Genomic DNA, 13,150 nt, shown 5'->3' with positions numbered 1-13,150 from the left:
CCCGTTCGGGCCGCGGCGAGGCCGGGGACGGCCGTCGTCGCCCGCGGCGGCTCGGCGGCGGCGCGCCGAGGCTGCCGGCCGGCGCTGGTGGTGACCCATGGGCTACCGTGGCCAACGGTGACCCCCACCCCCCCAGAGGCTGCTGTCCATGGTCTACAGGAGCTGCTGTCCCTGGTGCTGGCCGTGGCACTCGTGGTGGTGGCACCCGTGGTGGCGGCACACGCCGTGGTGGCACCCACTGCAGCGGCACCCATCACAGTGGTGTCCACCACGGTGGTGTCCACCACCATGGTGGCATGCAGCACAGTGGGAACCACCACTGTAGCACCCACTGCCGTGGCACCCGCCGCTGTGGCACCCTCTGGGTGGCCGCGTGGAGGCCAGAGCTATTTCCCTTCCCCTCCTCCCTTTCCTCCTTTCCTCCTTCCTTCTCTCCTACCCTTCCTCCTTCTTTCCATCCTTCCTCCTCTCCTTCCTCCTTCTGTCCCTCCTTGCCTTCTTCCCCTACTTCCTTGTCTTCTTCCTTCCTTTCCGTCATCCTTTTTTCTTTTCTTTCCTTGTCCTTTTCCTTCCTTCTCCCACCCTCCTTCTCCTTCCTGTTCCTGTTCCTCTTCCTTTTCTTCTCCCTTCCTTTCTCACCTTTTCCTTCCTTTTCCTTCTCCTTCTCCCTCTCCTTTTCTTTCCTTCCTTTTCTTTTCCTCCTTTTTGTTGTACTTTTTCTTTCCCACCTTCTCCTTCTCCTTTTTACTCTCTTTTCCTTTCTCTCCTTCTTTTTTCCTTTTCCTTCTCCCTTCCTTTCCCCCCTTTCCTTCCCCTTGGCCTCCGTCTCGGTGGGGCCGTGCTCGTTGCCTCCCGTCCCGGCCAAGCCTGCCGCAGGGCGACGTGCAGAGACACCTCGCGCATCCCAGCCTGGCCGGGATGGAGGGAAAAAAGCAGCAAATTTCCGCATTTCAGCCCCGGTGAAACGCGCTCGGCCGCGGGGGCCGCGCAGAGAGACTTTCCAGCCGCCCTCGGCGTTGCGGCCTTGCCACCGGTCCGCAGCCGGCTGCTCCGTGGGCGCCGCGCCGGCCGTGGGGAGCAGCCCGGTGCACGAGGGGTGCCGTGCGTGGATTTGGGGGCCACTGGCCGAGCGGCTGCCCGCTGGGCTCCTCGGGGCGCGGAGAAGGGGCCTTGGCTTCGCCCCCTTCTCCGGAGGGGGAGCGGGCCGGGGGGGTGCAGAGCCTCCCTTTGCATCCACCCCCTCCCCGTCCCCCGCCGCAACCGCGGGAGGAAGCGAACGCGAGCCGGGCCCGGGCCTAATGCCTGCCCCCCACGGCTGATTTATATGCTAACGAGCCAGATAGGGATCGATGGGGCCGGGCGATCGATACGGCCCCGCGGGCGCCCGGTCGCGACACGCGCTTTCGGGCCGGGACAGCGGAGCCAGCGGGGCGGGTGAGCGCCGGGGCCCGACTGGGGCCAAACCAGGGCCGAGCTGGGGCCAACCCGGGATCGCGACGGGGCCAAGCTGGGATGGGCGGGGACCGCACCGGGGCCACCCTGGGACCGCACCGGGGCTGCACGGGGTCCGCACCGGGGCTGCACCGGGGCCACCCTGGGGCCGCGCCGGGGCTGCACCGGGGCTGCACGGGGGCCGCACCGGGACCACCCTAGGGCCGCCCTGGGACCACCCTGGGGCCGCCCCGGGCGAGCGCGCCGCCGGCTCCCGGCTCGTTGCGGGCACCGGGCCGGCGCGGCGCGGCGCGCATTGGCGGTCGCTAGGAGACCCCGCGATCACCGGGGAACCGGGGGCGGTCGGGGGGGTCCAGGCGCGGGTGTCCCCCCCCGCCGGCGGCTCCGGGGCCGAACAAAGCGGCGCGGCGCGGCGCGGCCGGGGGCACCGCGGGGACGGCGCCGAGCGCGGCCGCGGCTCTGCGCGACGGCGGCGCCGGGAGCGGCAGCGCTCGCTCTGGGGACTCCCTGCGACCCCCCCCCCCAAAAAAAAAGGGGGAGAAGGGGGGAAATATATATACGTATATATATAAAAGCGGCCTGGCACCGCGGGAGCAGCGTCGCGCCTCGGCGCTTGGCAGCGCTGCGAAACGCGCCGCGATGCCCGCGGGCCGCGCTTGGGGGGCAGGTTCCCCCCCCCCCCCCCCGGCGCCGCCGCCGCCGCCGAGGTGCCGGAGCGGCCGGCGGCAGGAAATGGGGCGGGGGGGGGGGGGGGGCCGCAGCCCGGCGGCCTTTGAAGTCGCCGGAGGAAGGGGCCGGGGTGCGCGGCGCCCCTCGCCGGGGGAGGAGCGAGGGTCGGCGGCGGCGGGGGGGGGGGGGTCCCTGCTGCAGAGGGGTCAAATCCGGCGCGGGGAGGTGCAGAGGCCGGGGGTCGCGGGCGGTGCTCAGCGCCTGTCCCCGCTTTCCCCCCGCCCCCTAGCCTGACCGGCGCCCCCCCCGCCTCGCCGCCATGGAGAACGAGCAGCTCCCGGCGCCCGCCGCCAGCAGCGCCGCCGCCCCCGGCGCGACGCCCGGCGGCAGCGCGGGCAGCGGCCGCCCGCCCGGCCCGCAGATCTCCGTCTACAGCGGCATCCCCGACCGCCAGACCGTGCAGGTACCGCGGGGGGGCGGGCCGGGCCGGGCCGGGCCGGCCGGGCCGGGCTGGGCGGCCCCCGGGCGCGCCGCGGGCCTCCGCCGCCGCGGTAATTGCCGGCTCATTAGCAGCTCGTTGCGGCGGCGGGAGGCGCTGGGGCAGGTGGGGGGGCTGGGGACTCCCGGGGGGGGGGGCTGGGATTTGGGGGAGCTACTTGCGTTTTTCCCTTATTTTCCCGTAAGACACTCCGCCCTCCCCCCCCCCAAAAAAAAATAAACTGGAGGGTCTCGGGGGTGGGGGGCGGTTAAAGCCACCGGCGCCGGGGCGGTGAGGAAGAGGAGCGGGGACGGCCAAGGCGCCGGGGCAGAGAAAGCGGCATCGTGCTGCGGGTTTGGGGGCGATCCCCAAATTTGGAGAGTTTATAAATGGGGGGGGGGGGAAGGGCAGAGGCCAGCACCGCGAACCCCTGGCACAGGGGTGCTAATCAAACGGCACTTTGGGTGCCGGGCCCCAGCCCGGGGTGCGCTCTCCGGTGCTCCGCAGGCTCCGGGTTCCCGCTGTCCGGGGCACCCCAATACGCACCGGGCTCTGGCGCTGCTTTAGCCCCTCTGGGGACCCTGCTCCGGGGCTTCGGGTGCCCTTGGAGGGTGGGTGAGAAGGGGGGCTGGAGAGGGGGAGGAGGAGGAGGAAGGCGGGCTGTGCGGCGCGGGCGTCCCGCCGGCCGCTGAGGCCCGCCGGTGCCGGCAGGTGATCCAGCAGGCCCTGCACCGGCAGCCCAACACGGCGGCGCAGTACCTGCAGCAGATGTACGCGGCGCAGCAGCAGCACCTCATGCTGCAGACGGCCGCCCTGCAGCAGCAGCACCTCACCAGCGCCCAGCTCCAGAGCCTGGCCGCCGTGCAGCAGGTACCCGCCGCGGGCGCGCAGCGCCGTGTGCCCGCCACGCCGCGCATGCGCAGTGCCACGTGCCCACCACGCCGTGCATGCCCGGTGCCATGCGCCCGCCACACCGTGCATGCCCGGTGCCACGTGCCTGCCACGCTGTGCATGCGCAGTGCCACGTGCCCGCAACACCATGCATGCCCGGTGCCACGTGCCCGCCACGGCGTGCATGCCCGGTGCCACATGCCCGCCACACCGTGCATGCGCAGTGCCACGTGCCCGCCACGGCGTGCATGCCCGGTGTCATGTGCTCACCACACCGTGCATGCCCGGTGCCATGTGCCTGCCACACTGTGCATGCGCAGTGCCACGTGCCTGCCACGCCGTGCATGCCCGGTGCCACGTGCCTGCCACGCCGTGCATGAGCAGTGCCACGTGCCCGCAACACTGTGCATGCCCGGCACCATGTGCCCGCCACACCGTGCATGCCTGGTGCCACGTGCCCGCCACGGCGTGCATGCCCGGTGTCATGTGCTCACCACACCGTGCATGCGCAGTGCCACGCGCCTGCGACGCCGTGCCCCCGCGACACCCTGCCCGCGCAGTGCCACGCGCCCGCGACGTTGCGCAGCGCCCTGCACCGTGCACCCACCGTGCCGCCCGCCCACGCCCCCGCGCACCCACGGCGTGCCGGCACCCGCAGCACCGTGCGCCCGCGAACGCCCGCCGGCACCCTAACGGCCCGCTGCGCTCCTTCCCCCCCCCCCAGGCGAGCCTGGCAGCCAACAGGCAGAGCGGCCCGTCGGGCGGCACCGGGCCGCCGCCGCCACCGCCGCCGGCGCAGCAGCCCACGGTGAGTCCCCCGCGGCCCGGTGCCCGGCGCGCCCGCCGCCGCCGGCGCCCGCCGCGCCACCCAGCCCTCTCCTCCCGCCCGTGCAGATCAACCTGGCGGCGGCGCCGGCGGCCGCCCAGCTCATCAACCGGGCGCAGAGCGTGAACTCGGCGGCGGCGGCGGCCTCGGGCATCGCGCAGCAAGCGGTGCTGCTGGGCAACGCCGCCTCGCCCGCCCTCACCGCCAGCCAGGCCCAGATGTACCTCCGCGCCCAGATGGTGAGAGCCGGGCGCCCCCCACCCACCCACCCCCCCGTCCCCGCCGCGGCCGGGAAAGGGGCGCCCCGGAGGCGGGGGGCGGCGGGGCCGGGGCGGCCGCGGCAGCTGTAGGGTGCCCTTCAGCCCCGGCGTAGGGTGGCCAGACCCCCGTAGGGTGTCCCCGACCCTGCCACCAGGGTGCCCAGACCCCAGGGGGTGCCCGGATTCCATAGGGTGCCCTCCAGACCCCATAGGGTGTCCCCAGCTTTGGGCCGGGCCCCATAGAGTGTCCAGACCTTGTAGGGTGCCACCAAGCCTGTCATCAGCTGCTTGGACTCTATAGGGTGTCCAGACCCCCTAAGGTGCTCCCCAGCACCCCATAGGGTGCTAGACCCCATAAGGCACCCCCCAGTCCACCTTAGGGTCCCAGACCCCATAGAGTGTTCTCAAATCTGCCATGGGGTGCCTGGACCCCGTAGGATGTCCAGATCCGGTAGGGTGTCCTCCAGCCCACCTTAGGGTGTCCAGAACCCAGAGGGTGCCCCCAACCATACCATGATGTGCTTGGACCCCATAGGGTGTCCAGATGCAGTAGGGTGTCCTCCAGCCCACCTTAGGGTGTCCAGAACCCAGAGGGTGCCCCCAACCATGCCATGATGTGCTTGGACCCCATAGGGTGTCCAGACCCCATAGAGTAGCCCCAACCCTACCATGAGGTGCTTGGAGTCCATAGTGAGTCCCTCACCCCATCTCAGGCACCCAGACCCCACAGGGTGCCCCCAACCCTACCATAGGGTGCATCAACCACCTACGCTGTCCAGACCCCATAGGGTGTCCTCCAGTCCACCACAGGGTGTCCAGACACCATATGGTGGCCCCAACCCTACCATGGGGTGCCCCAACCACATAGGGTGCCCAGACCCCATAAGATGCCTCCAGCTCCACCATAGGGTGTCCAAACCCCATAGGGTACCCTCAACCCTGCTATGAGGTACTTGGATGCCATAGGGTGTCCACGCCCCTTAAGGTGCCCCCCACCCCACCTGAGGATGCCCAGACCCCATAGCATCCTTCAGCCCACCATAGGGTGACAAGTCCCCATAGGGTGCCTCCAACCCTGCCCTGAGATACCTGGATCTCATGGGTGTCACACCCCATAGGGTGCCTCCCACCCTGCCACAGGGTGCCCAGACCCCATAGGGTGCCCATAGGCCCACTGTGGGGTGCCCAGGCCCCCCAGGTGCCCCCCCCGGGGTGCCCACCAACCCCACCCAGGGAGGGGCGCAGCCTGGGGGAGCCGGGCACACATGCGTGTGCTCAGGCCCACGCGTGTGCAGGGAGGGCACAGGGCACCCCCGACCCCTGGCCGTACACGACTCGCACACGCGTGTGCCCCAGCCCCCCAGGCCTCCCCCCCACTGCAGCTGCATGTGCGCGGTCACAGCCCACGGTCTCACACGCCCACGTGCGCACGCACACCCCTGCTGAGCACCCACACGCCGTCACCCGCTGCGATTGCACACGCGCCCCCCTGTGATCACACCCCCAGAACACACACACACAAACATACACCCCACTTCACACACACACACACACGCTGCAACCACAACCCCCCATGAGCACACGTTTGCACGCCTACCCCTCGAACACCCCCCCCGCTGCAAGCGCACCCCCGTGATCTCACGCACACGCACACGCACGCCCTGCAGTCACCTCCCCTGTGATCGCACACGCACACGCGCACCTCGCAGTCACACCCCGCGGTCACGCGCGCTGTGCAATCGCGCCCCTCGCGACCGCACGCGCGCTCGCTCCGCAGTCACGCTCCCGACGATTGCACGCGCGCGTGCGCGCACGCCCTCCCTGCAGTCACCCTCCCTGCAATCACGCCCCCGCACCCGCCACGCGCGCACCCCCTTGCACCCGCACCGCTGCCGCCCCCGGCACGCACAGCGCCCATGCAATCGCGCCCCGGTGCTCACGCCCCTGCAGTGCCGCCCCGGTGCTCACACCCGTGCACTCACACCCCGGTGCTCACGCCCCGGTGCTCACACCCTTGCAATCCCCCCCCCCCGCCCCGCACCCGCCCAGGCCCGGCTCTTCCTTTGTCCCCCCAGCTCATCTTCACCCCCACGGCCACCGTCACCGCCGTCCGGCCCGAGAGCCCCGCGGCGCCCGCCGCCCCGCCGCCCGCCTCCGCCGCCCAGGTGAGCCCCAGGCGCCCCGTGGCCCCGGCCCCGCGCCCCGCGCCCCCTCACCCCCTGCCGTTGCAGGTGCAGAACCTGGCCCTGCGCCCCGCCGCCGCCCCCCACCTCCCCGCCCTGGCCATGAAGCCCCCCGGCCCCCCCAAGCCCGCCGCCCCCAAGGCCGGCCCGCCCGAGCCCCCCGCCGACCACCTCAAGAAGGGGGACGCCGCCGACGCCCGCGCCCACCCCCTGGCCCGCGCCGCCCCCGCCGCCGCCGCCCACCCGCTCATCGCCCCAGGTAAGCGCGCCGCGGGCGGGAGCGTTTTTGGGGTGCCCCCGCGGCCCCTCGGGTGACGAGGGACATGGGGATGGATGGACGGATGGACAGACAGAGCGGGCGCTGCCGCTGGCTGGGCCGCTTGTGCGCCGTTCACTCTGAAACCTAATGATGGCCCTCGCTGATGGTTCCTCTGCGTCACTCCCTTGGCTCTGTGCAGGACCCACAGCCCCATGTGTACGCTTAGGGGCCCTGCTGCCCCCTCTGGTGCTGAGAAATTCCAGGCAAGGTGAACGGAGCAAGCTTGCGGGGCGTTCACTCTGAAACCTAATGTTGGGTCTCACTTGCACTTTCTATGCGCTCTTCCTGCCTGTATATGGGCCCAGCAGTGCTATACACACATTCAGGGGCTATGCCACCCGCCTGGGCGCTGAGAAACTCAGGGTGAGGTGGGCAGAGTGGGTGCAAGCCCCATCCAGGCAGCCTGTGGGGCATTCACTCTGAAACCTAACGATGGCCCTCACCAACACTTCCTCTGTGTCGGCACCCTCACTGGTATGCGCAGCCTGCAGCCCCATTTACGCACTCAGGGCCCTGCCACTCGCTCTGGTGCGGAGAAACTCGGGGCAAGGGGAACAGAGCAGAAGCACCAGGCAGCCTGGTGGCGAACAGGTGTTCACTCTGAAACCTAAGGACATCCCTCCCCGGCACTTCCTCTGTGTCAGCGCCGCTGCCTGTGTGTGGGATTTGCAGGCACACACAGGCACACAGGGGCCCCGCTGAAGCTGCTTCGGCCAGGGCCTCTGCGGCACCCACAGCCGACAGCCGCCCCGCGCGTGCCGAGAGGGGCGAGGAGGTTTCTCCCGCCCCCGAGCCGGCGGCAGGATGCAGCGTCCTCCTGGCGGTGGATAGCATCCTCCCGGGGGGATACAGCATCCTCTTGGCAGGATCGTGCGTCCTCCCGGCGGGGTCGAGCATCCTCCTCGCCGTCCCCATGGTGACGTGCTGCGGCTGGCATCTCCTTTTTTCTTTTTTTTTTCCTCTTTTTTTTTTTCTTTCTCTCTTCATTTTATTCTATTTTTTGGTGGCCATTCCAGCCCAGAGACCTGGCCTCCTCGGGCTGCTGCTTTCCTGCCCGTTTGCGTTTTCCGTGCACGGAAGGACCTGGGACAGGGAGAACCCAGCCTCCGGCTTCCCCCCAGCCTCTCCACACGGAGCGTAATGGCAAAGCTACTCGCACCGTTGTCACTAGGCACAAGAGTGAACGGCCGCCGCTGCAGACTAGCAGGCGGGCTCCGGGGAGGGTCGACGGTGGGAGGTGAGGGCAGAGGGGGTCTGAGCTGGCCGGGGGGGGTGATTCGGGGACGAGGCGAGGGGCCCGGTGGCACCCACGCCCCGCGCCCTGTCCCCCCGCCCCCACCCCGCGCCTCTCCCCGCAGCCTACGCGCAGCTGCAGCCGCACCAGTTCCTGCAGCAGCAGCAGAAGCAGATCCAGCACCAGTTCGTGATCCAGCAGCAGCAGCTGGCGCCCCGGGGCCAGCCCCAGCTCATCCAGGGCGGCTCCAGCCCGGCGCCCCCGCTCCAGCCGCTGCCCTCGCCCGGCCCCAGCCTGGCCCCGCTGCAGAGCCCCGGCGGGCAGCAGAAGAGCGGCGGCGGCACCGCGGCGGCACCGGGCCCGGCACCGGCGGCACCGGCGGCGGGGGGTGCCGAGGGCAGCGCCCCAAACGGGCCGGGCGGCTGCCCGGGTCCCGGAGCCCCGCGCAAGTACCAGCACGCCTCCGCCGTCATCCTGCAGCTGCAGCCCGCCGGCGGCACGGCGCTCGCCGAGGGCGCCCGGCACGACCCGCCGCCCGCCGGCGCCCCGCCGCCGCCGCTGCCGGCCGCCCGCTCGCCGCCCGCCGCCCCCCCCGAGCCCCAGGAGCCCCGCGGCGAGCGGCCCGCCGCGCACGGTAAGGGCGCCGCCGGGATGCAGCCCGCCGCGTTTCCCCGCCCGGCTCGTCCCGTCCCGCCGGGAAAGGCGGCTTATTCCCGCTCTCCGCGCCCGGCTCCGGGTGGGACGCGCGGGCATCCTGCCTCCTCCTCCTCCTCCTCCTGCTCAGCGCATCCAGACGCGCTCCGAGATGCTCCCCGTTCCCGCTCCCATTCCCGCTCCCGTTCCTATTCCCGTTCCCGTTCCCGCTCCCGTTCCCGCTCCCGTCCAGGGGCCGGATCCGGCCCCACCGGCTCGCGCGTTGGCGGGCGCGGGGCAGCGCCGTTCGGCGCCCCGCTCCCGTCCGGAGGCGGCCAAGCCGGGACAACGCCGCCCTCCGATCCCAGCGCGGCCCATCCGTCCGTCCATCCGTCCGTCCATCCGTCCACGGAGCAAGCGGAACGGCGGGGGGCTCCTCGGGGGGCCCTGCGGGACCGGGGTGCCTGGCCGGGAGCGGGGGGCGCTGCCGAGCCGCAGGCGGCACCGGCGGGATTTGGGGAGCACCGAGTCAGGCTGCAGGTGCCCAGCCGGGGGGGGGGGGTGAATGGCTGCAATTTGGGGGGCCCAGCCAGGATTTGGGGTGCACATCCAGGATTTGGAGGGAATGCATGGCTGGGATGGGGGTGCCCTGCCGGGATTTGAGGTGCCCAGCTGTGATCAGGGTGCTCAGCTGAAATTTGGGGGGGCCCAGCCGGGATTTGGGGGGCTCAGCTGTGATCAGGGTGCTCAGCTGGGATTTGGGGGGGGCAGCTGGGATTTGAGGTGCCCAGCTGTGATCAGGGTGCTCAGCTGGGATTTGGGGGGCCCAGCCGGGATTTGGGGGGAATGCATGGCTGGGATGGGGGTGCCCAGCTGTGATCAGGGTGCTCAGCTGGGATTTGGGGGGCCCAGCCGGGATTTGGGGGGAATGCATGGCTGGGATGGGGTGCACTCTGGGATACAGGTGCCCAGCTGTGATCAGGGTGCTCAGCTGGGATTTGGGGGGCCCAGCTGGGATTTGGGGGGAATGCATGGCTGGGATGGGGGTGCCCAGCTGTGATCAGGGTGCTCAGCTGGGATTTGGGGGGCCCAGCTGGGATTTGGGGGGAATGCATGGCTGGGATGGGGGTGCCCAGCTGTGATCAGGGTGCTCAGCTGGGATTTGGGGGGGCCCAGCCGGGATCGGGGCGCACCGGGAGGCGCGGGGGGGGGGAACGCGGGGGGCGCCCGCCCGCTCGGCCCCTCCCCCCGCAGCGCAGCGCAGCGCTCGGCCCCGCCCCCTCCGTGACGGCGGCGCGCGCGGTCATTGGCGGCGGCGGCGGCCAATGGGCGGCGGCGGCGGCGGCGCGGGGCGTGTCCGGCGGCGGCCCCGCCCCGCGCGGCGCGCGCGCCCCCGCATTGTCTGCGCCCCGCCCCGCCCCGCGCAGCCGCCGCCGCCGCCGCCGCGGGCCCGTCCCGGCCCCGGCCCCGGCCTCGGCCTCCCCCCGCCGCCGCCGCCGCCGCCCGCGCCATGGCCCCGCCGGGGCCGCCGCCGCGCCGCTGAGCGCCCCCGGTGAGTGCCCCGCCCCCCGCCCCCACGCACATCCCGCGCGGGCACCGGAGCGGGGCGGCGGCGGCGCCGCCCGCTGACCTCACTTCCGCTTCCGCCCGCTCGCCTCCGCCTCGCCTGCCCCCCCCCCCCCCCCCTCCGCACCCCCCCCGCGGCGGGCACAAAGGCGGGCGGGCGGGCGGCGGCGCTGACGGCGGCGCCGGGCCCGCAGAGACGGGCCCCGAGCGCGTTCATGCGCAGCCCGCCGGCCCCGGCATGACCTCGGGCACCGGGAGCTCTGCCGCCGCCGTCGCCGCCGCCGCCGCCGCCCCGCACAATGGTGAGAACAAGCCGCCGCAGGCCATCGTGAAGCCGCAGATCCTGACGCACGTTATCGAGGGCTTCGTGATCCAGGAGGGCGCCGAGCCGTTCCCGGTAAGGCCCCGCCGCGCTGCCGCCCCCCCCCCCCCCCCCCGCCCCGCCGCGGGCCGCCGCCCGCCCTCACGGCGCGCCGCTCGCCAGGTGGGGCGCTCCTCGCTGCTGGTGGGCAGCCTGAAGCAGAAGTATGCGCAGGAGCTGCTGGCCGAGAAGCTCCCGCCGCCGGACAACGCCACCACCACCACCACCACCACCACCACCACCGACTCGGACATGGAGGAGCCCTACGCGCAAGGTAGCGCCCGCGCCGCGGCCCCCGCGCCGGCCGCCGCCCGCGGCCGCCCCGCGCCTGAGCCGCCCGCGTTTCTCTCCCTGGGCGCCCCTCCGCGCCCCGCAGAGCCCAAGGAGGAGGGCAACCCGCCGAAGCTGAAGTGCGAGCTCTGCGGGCGCGTCGACTTCGCCTACAAGTTCAAGCGCTCCAAGCGCTTCTGCTCCATGGCCTGCGCCAAGAGGTAACCCCCCCACCACCACCATTTCCACCTCCTCTTCCTCCCCGCCGTCATCGTCCCCTGCCCCGGGGGGCCCCCCGCGCCCTCACCCCGCTCGCTCCCTCCCCTCCGCCAGGTACAACGTGGGGTGCACGAAGCGGGTGGGCTTGTTCCACCCCGACCGCAGCAAGCTGCAGAAACCCGGCGGCCCCCCCCACGGGCGCCGCCGGACCTGCAAAGGCACCTTGCCCGCCCTGAGCAAAGACACCAAGAAACAGGTGAGCCCCGTGCAGCGCCCGCGGAGGAAGGTTGCAGCCAGCGCCTGTCCCCAAAACCACGGGGATCCAGGCAGCCGGGCTTTGAGGCCGGTGTTGCCCGGTCGCTCCGTCCCGCAGAGCCCGGTTTCTCTCCCGACGGGCTCGGTGCCTCTCTCCGTGACAACGTCGCTGCAGCTCAACCACAGCCAGGAGGACTCGAGCCGCTGCTCAGACAACTCGAGCTACGAGGAGCCCCTGTCGCCCATCTCGGCCAGCTCGTCCACCTCCCGCCGGCGCCAGGGCGACCGCGACCTCGAGCTGCGGGACATGGAGCTGCCTGACATGCACATGCGGGACCTGGCGGGCATCGGGCACCGCTTCCTGCCCAGCGAGCCCAGCAAGTGGAACGTGGAGGACGTCTACGAGTTCATTCGCTCGCTGCCCGGTGAGGCTTTCCCGGCAGCCCGTGCAGAGATGGGAGCGGGGTGGCGGATGGAGCGGCGGCAGGGGGGAAGTGCCCGTTCTGGGGTGGACGGGGAGCTCCGGGCGGGTGCGATGCTCAGCTCTGCTTTGTGCCCGTCCCTGCAGGCTGCCAGGAGATCGCGGAGGAGTTCAGAGCGCAGGAGATCGACGGGCAGGCCTTGCTGCTGCTGAAGGAAGACCACCTCATGAGCACCATGAACATCAAACTGGGCCCCGCGCTGAAGATATACGCCCGCATCAGCATGTTGAAAGACTCCTAGAGCCACCACGCTCGCACGAACGCTCCCGCCGCGGTGGGCAGCGGTGGGGGGAGGCGGGAGGGATGAGGGGGCCCCCCCCCCCCAAACACGCTCCCCACACCGGGGCTGCCGCCGAGCTGGGCGGGATGGGGAGGGAGGGTGGGGGGGAAGGATCCACTTGCTGAGCACAAACAGCCCCTCTGCACCCCCCCGCCCTCCCCCTCCCCCCCAGCCAGCAGCGGGGCCGGGGGGCGCAGCTCTGCCGCAGGGATGTGTATATAGTCCGTAGCGTTAGCTTCCCCTTGTACTGGCCCAGCCTTCCCGCCCCGGGGGCCAGCGGGCCGGCCGAGGGGTGGCCTCCCGCCTGGGGTGGGGGGCAGTGGCCAGCCGGCCCCCCCCCAGGCCTTACCCCACCCAGCAGGGTGAAACAGGATGGTTGCCTTAAAAGTTGGGTGCGTGGTCATGCTGGCGGCTCCCGGCCCCCGCTGCTGCAGGCTCGGCTACCTGCCCTGGGGAGGAAATAGCCCCCTTTTTGGGGTGCCTGGTGGAGAAGAGGTTGCCGCAAAGCTGGGGTACGCTTCCCCTCCTCTCTATGCCATCCCCCCTGTTTTGGGGGCACAGCGGAGCATGGTCATGGCTGCACGGTGGGAGCTCAGTCCCCCCCGCCCCGAGGCAGGTAAGGATTCCTCCATGGGCCCCTTGCCACTACTGCCCGGCCACCATGGTCTTTTTAAGAAAAAAAAAAGAGAGAAAAAAAAAAGAGGTAAAACATACACAAAACAGAACCCTTTTTTTCCTGTTTTTGTTTTTAATAAACACTGAAAAAGAAAAA

The 13,150-nt window shown here is 71.4% G+C and overlaps 1 protein-coding gene across 2 annotated transcripts; it reads left to right on the top strand.

The window, feature by feature from the left end:
* The first annotated feature begins 2,440 nt into the window (after positions 1-2,440).
* PHC2 (polyhomeotic homolog 2) lies at positions 2,441-13,150 on the top strand. Of its 2 annotated transcripts, XM_062593553.1 has the most exons (12): positions 2,441-2,584; positions 3,311-3,469; positions 4,215-4,298; positions 4,385-4,555; positions 6,652-7,018; positions 8,437-8,946; positions 10,706-10,908; positions 10,996-11,146; positions 11,249-11,363; positions 11,476-11,617; positions 11,735-12,041; positions 12,185-13,150. In XM_062593553.1, the coding sequence occupies exons 1-12, from the start codon at positions 2,441-2,443 to the stop codon at positions 12,337-12,339; spliced, it is 2,508 nt and encodes an 835-aa protein (XP_062449537.1). In that variant the 3' UTR covers positions 12,340-13,150. The 2 variants fall into 2 exon arrangements, with proteins under 2 accessions (XP_062449537.1, XP_062449538.1); XM_062593554.1 differs by lacking the exons at positions 2,441-2,584; positions 3,311-3,469; positions 4,215-4,298; ... (1 more) ...; positions 6,652-7,018; positions 8,437-8,946 and adding an exon at positions 10,476-10,497.

Source organism: Rhea pennata, chromosome 22, assembly GCF_028389875.1.
Source record: "Rhea pennata isolate bPtePen1 chromosome 22, bPtePen1.pri, whole genome shotgun sequence".
Taxonomy (NCBI): Eukaryota; Metazoa; Chordata; class Aves; order Rheiformes; family Rheidae; genus Rhea; species Rhea pennata.
Note: the sequence above shows the minus strand (reverse complement) of the source record. Positions and strands in the feature narration are given on the sequence as shown.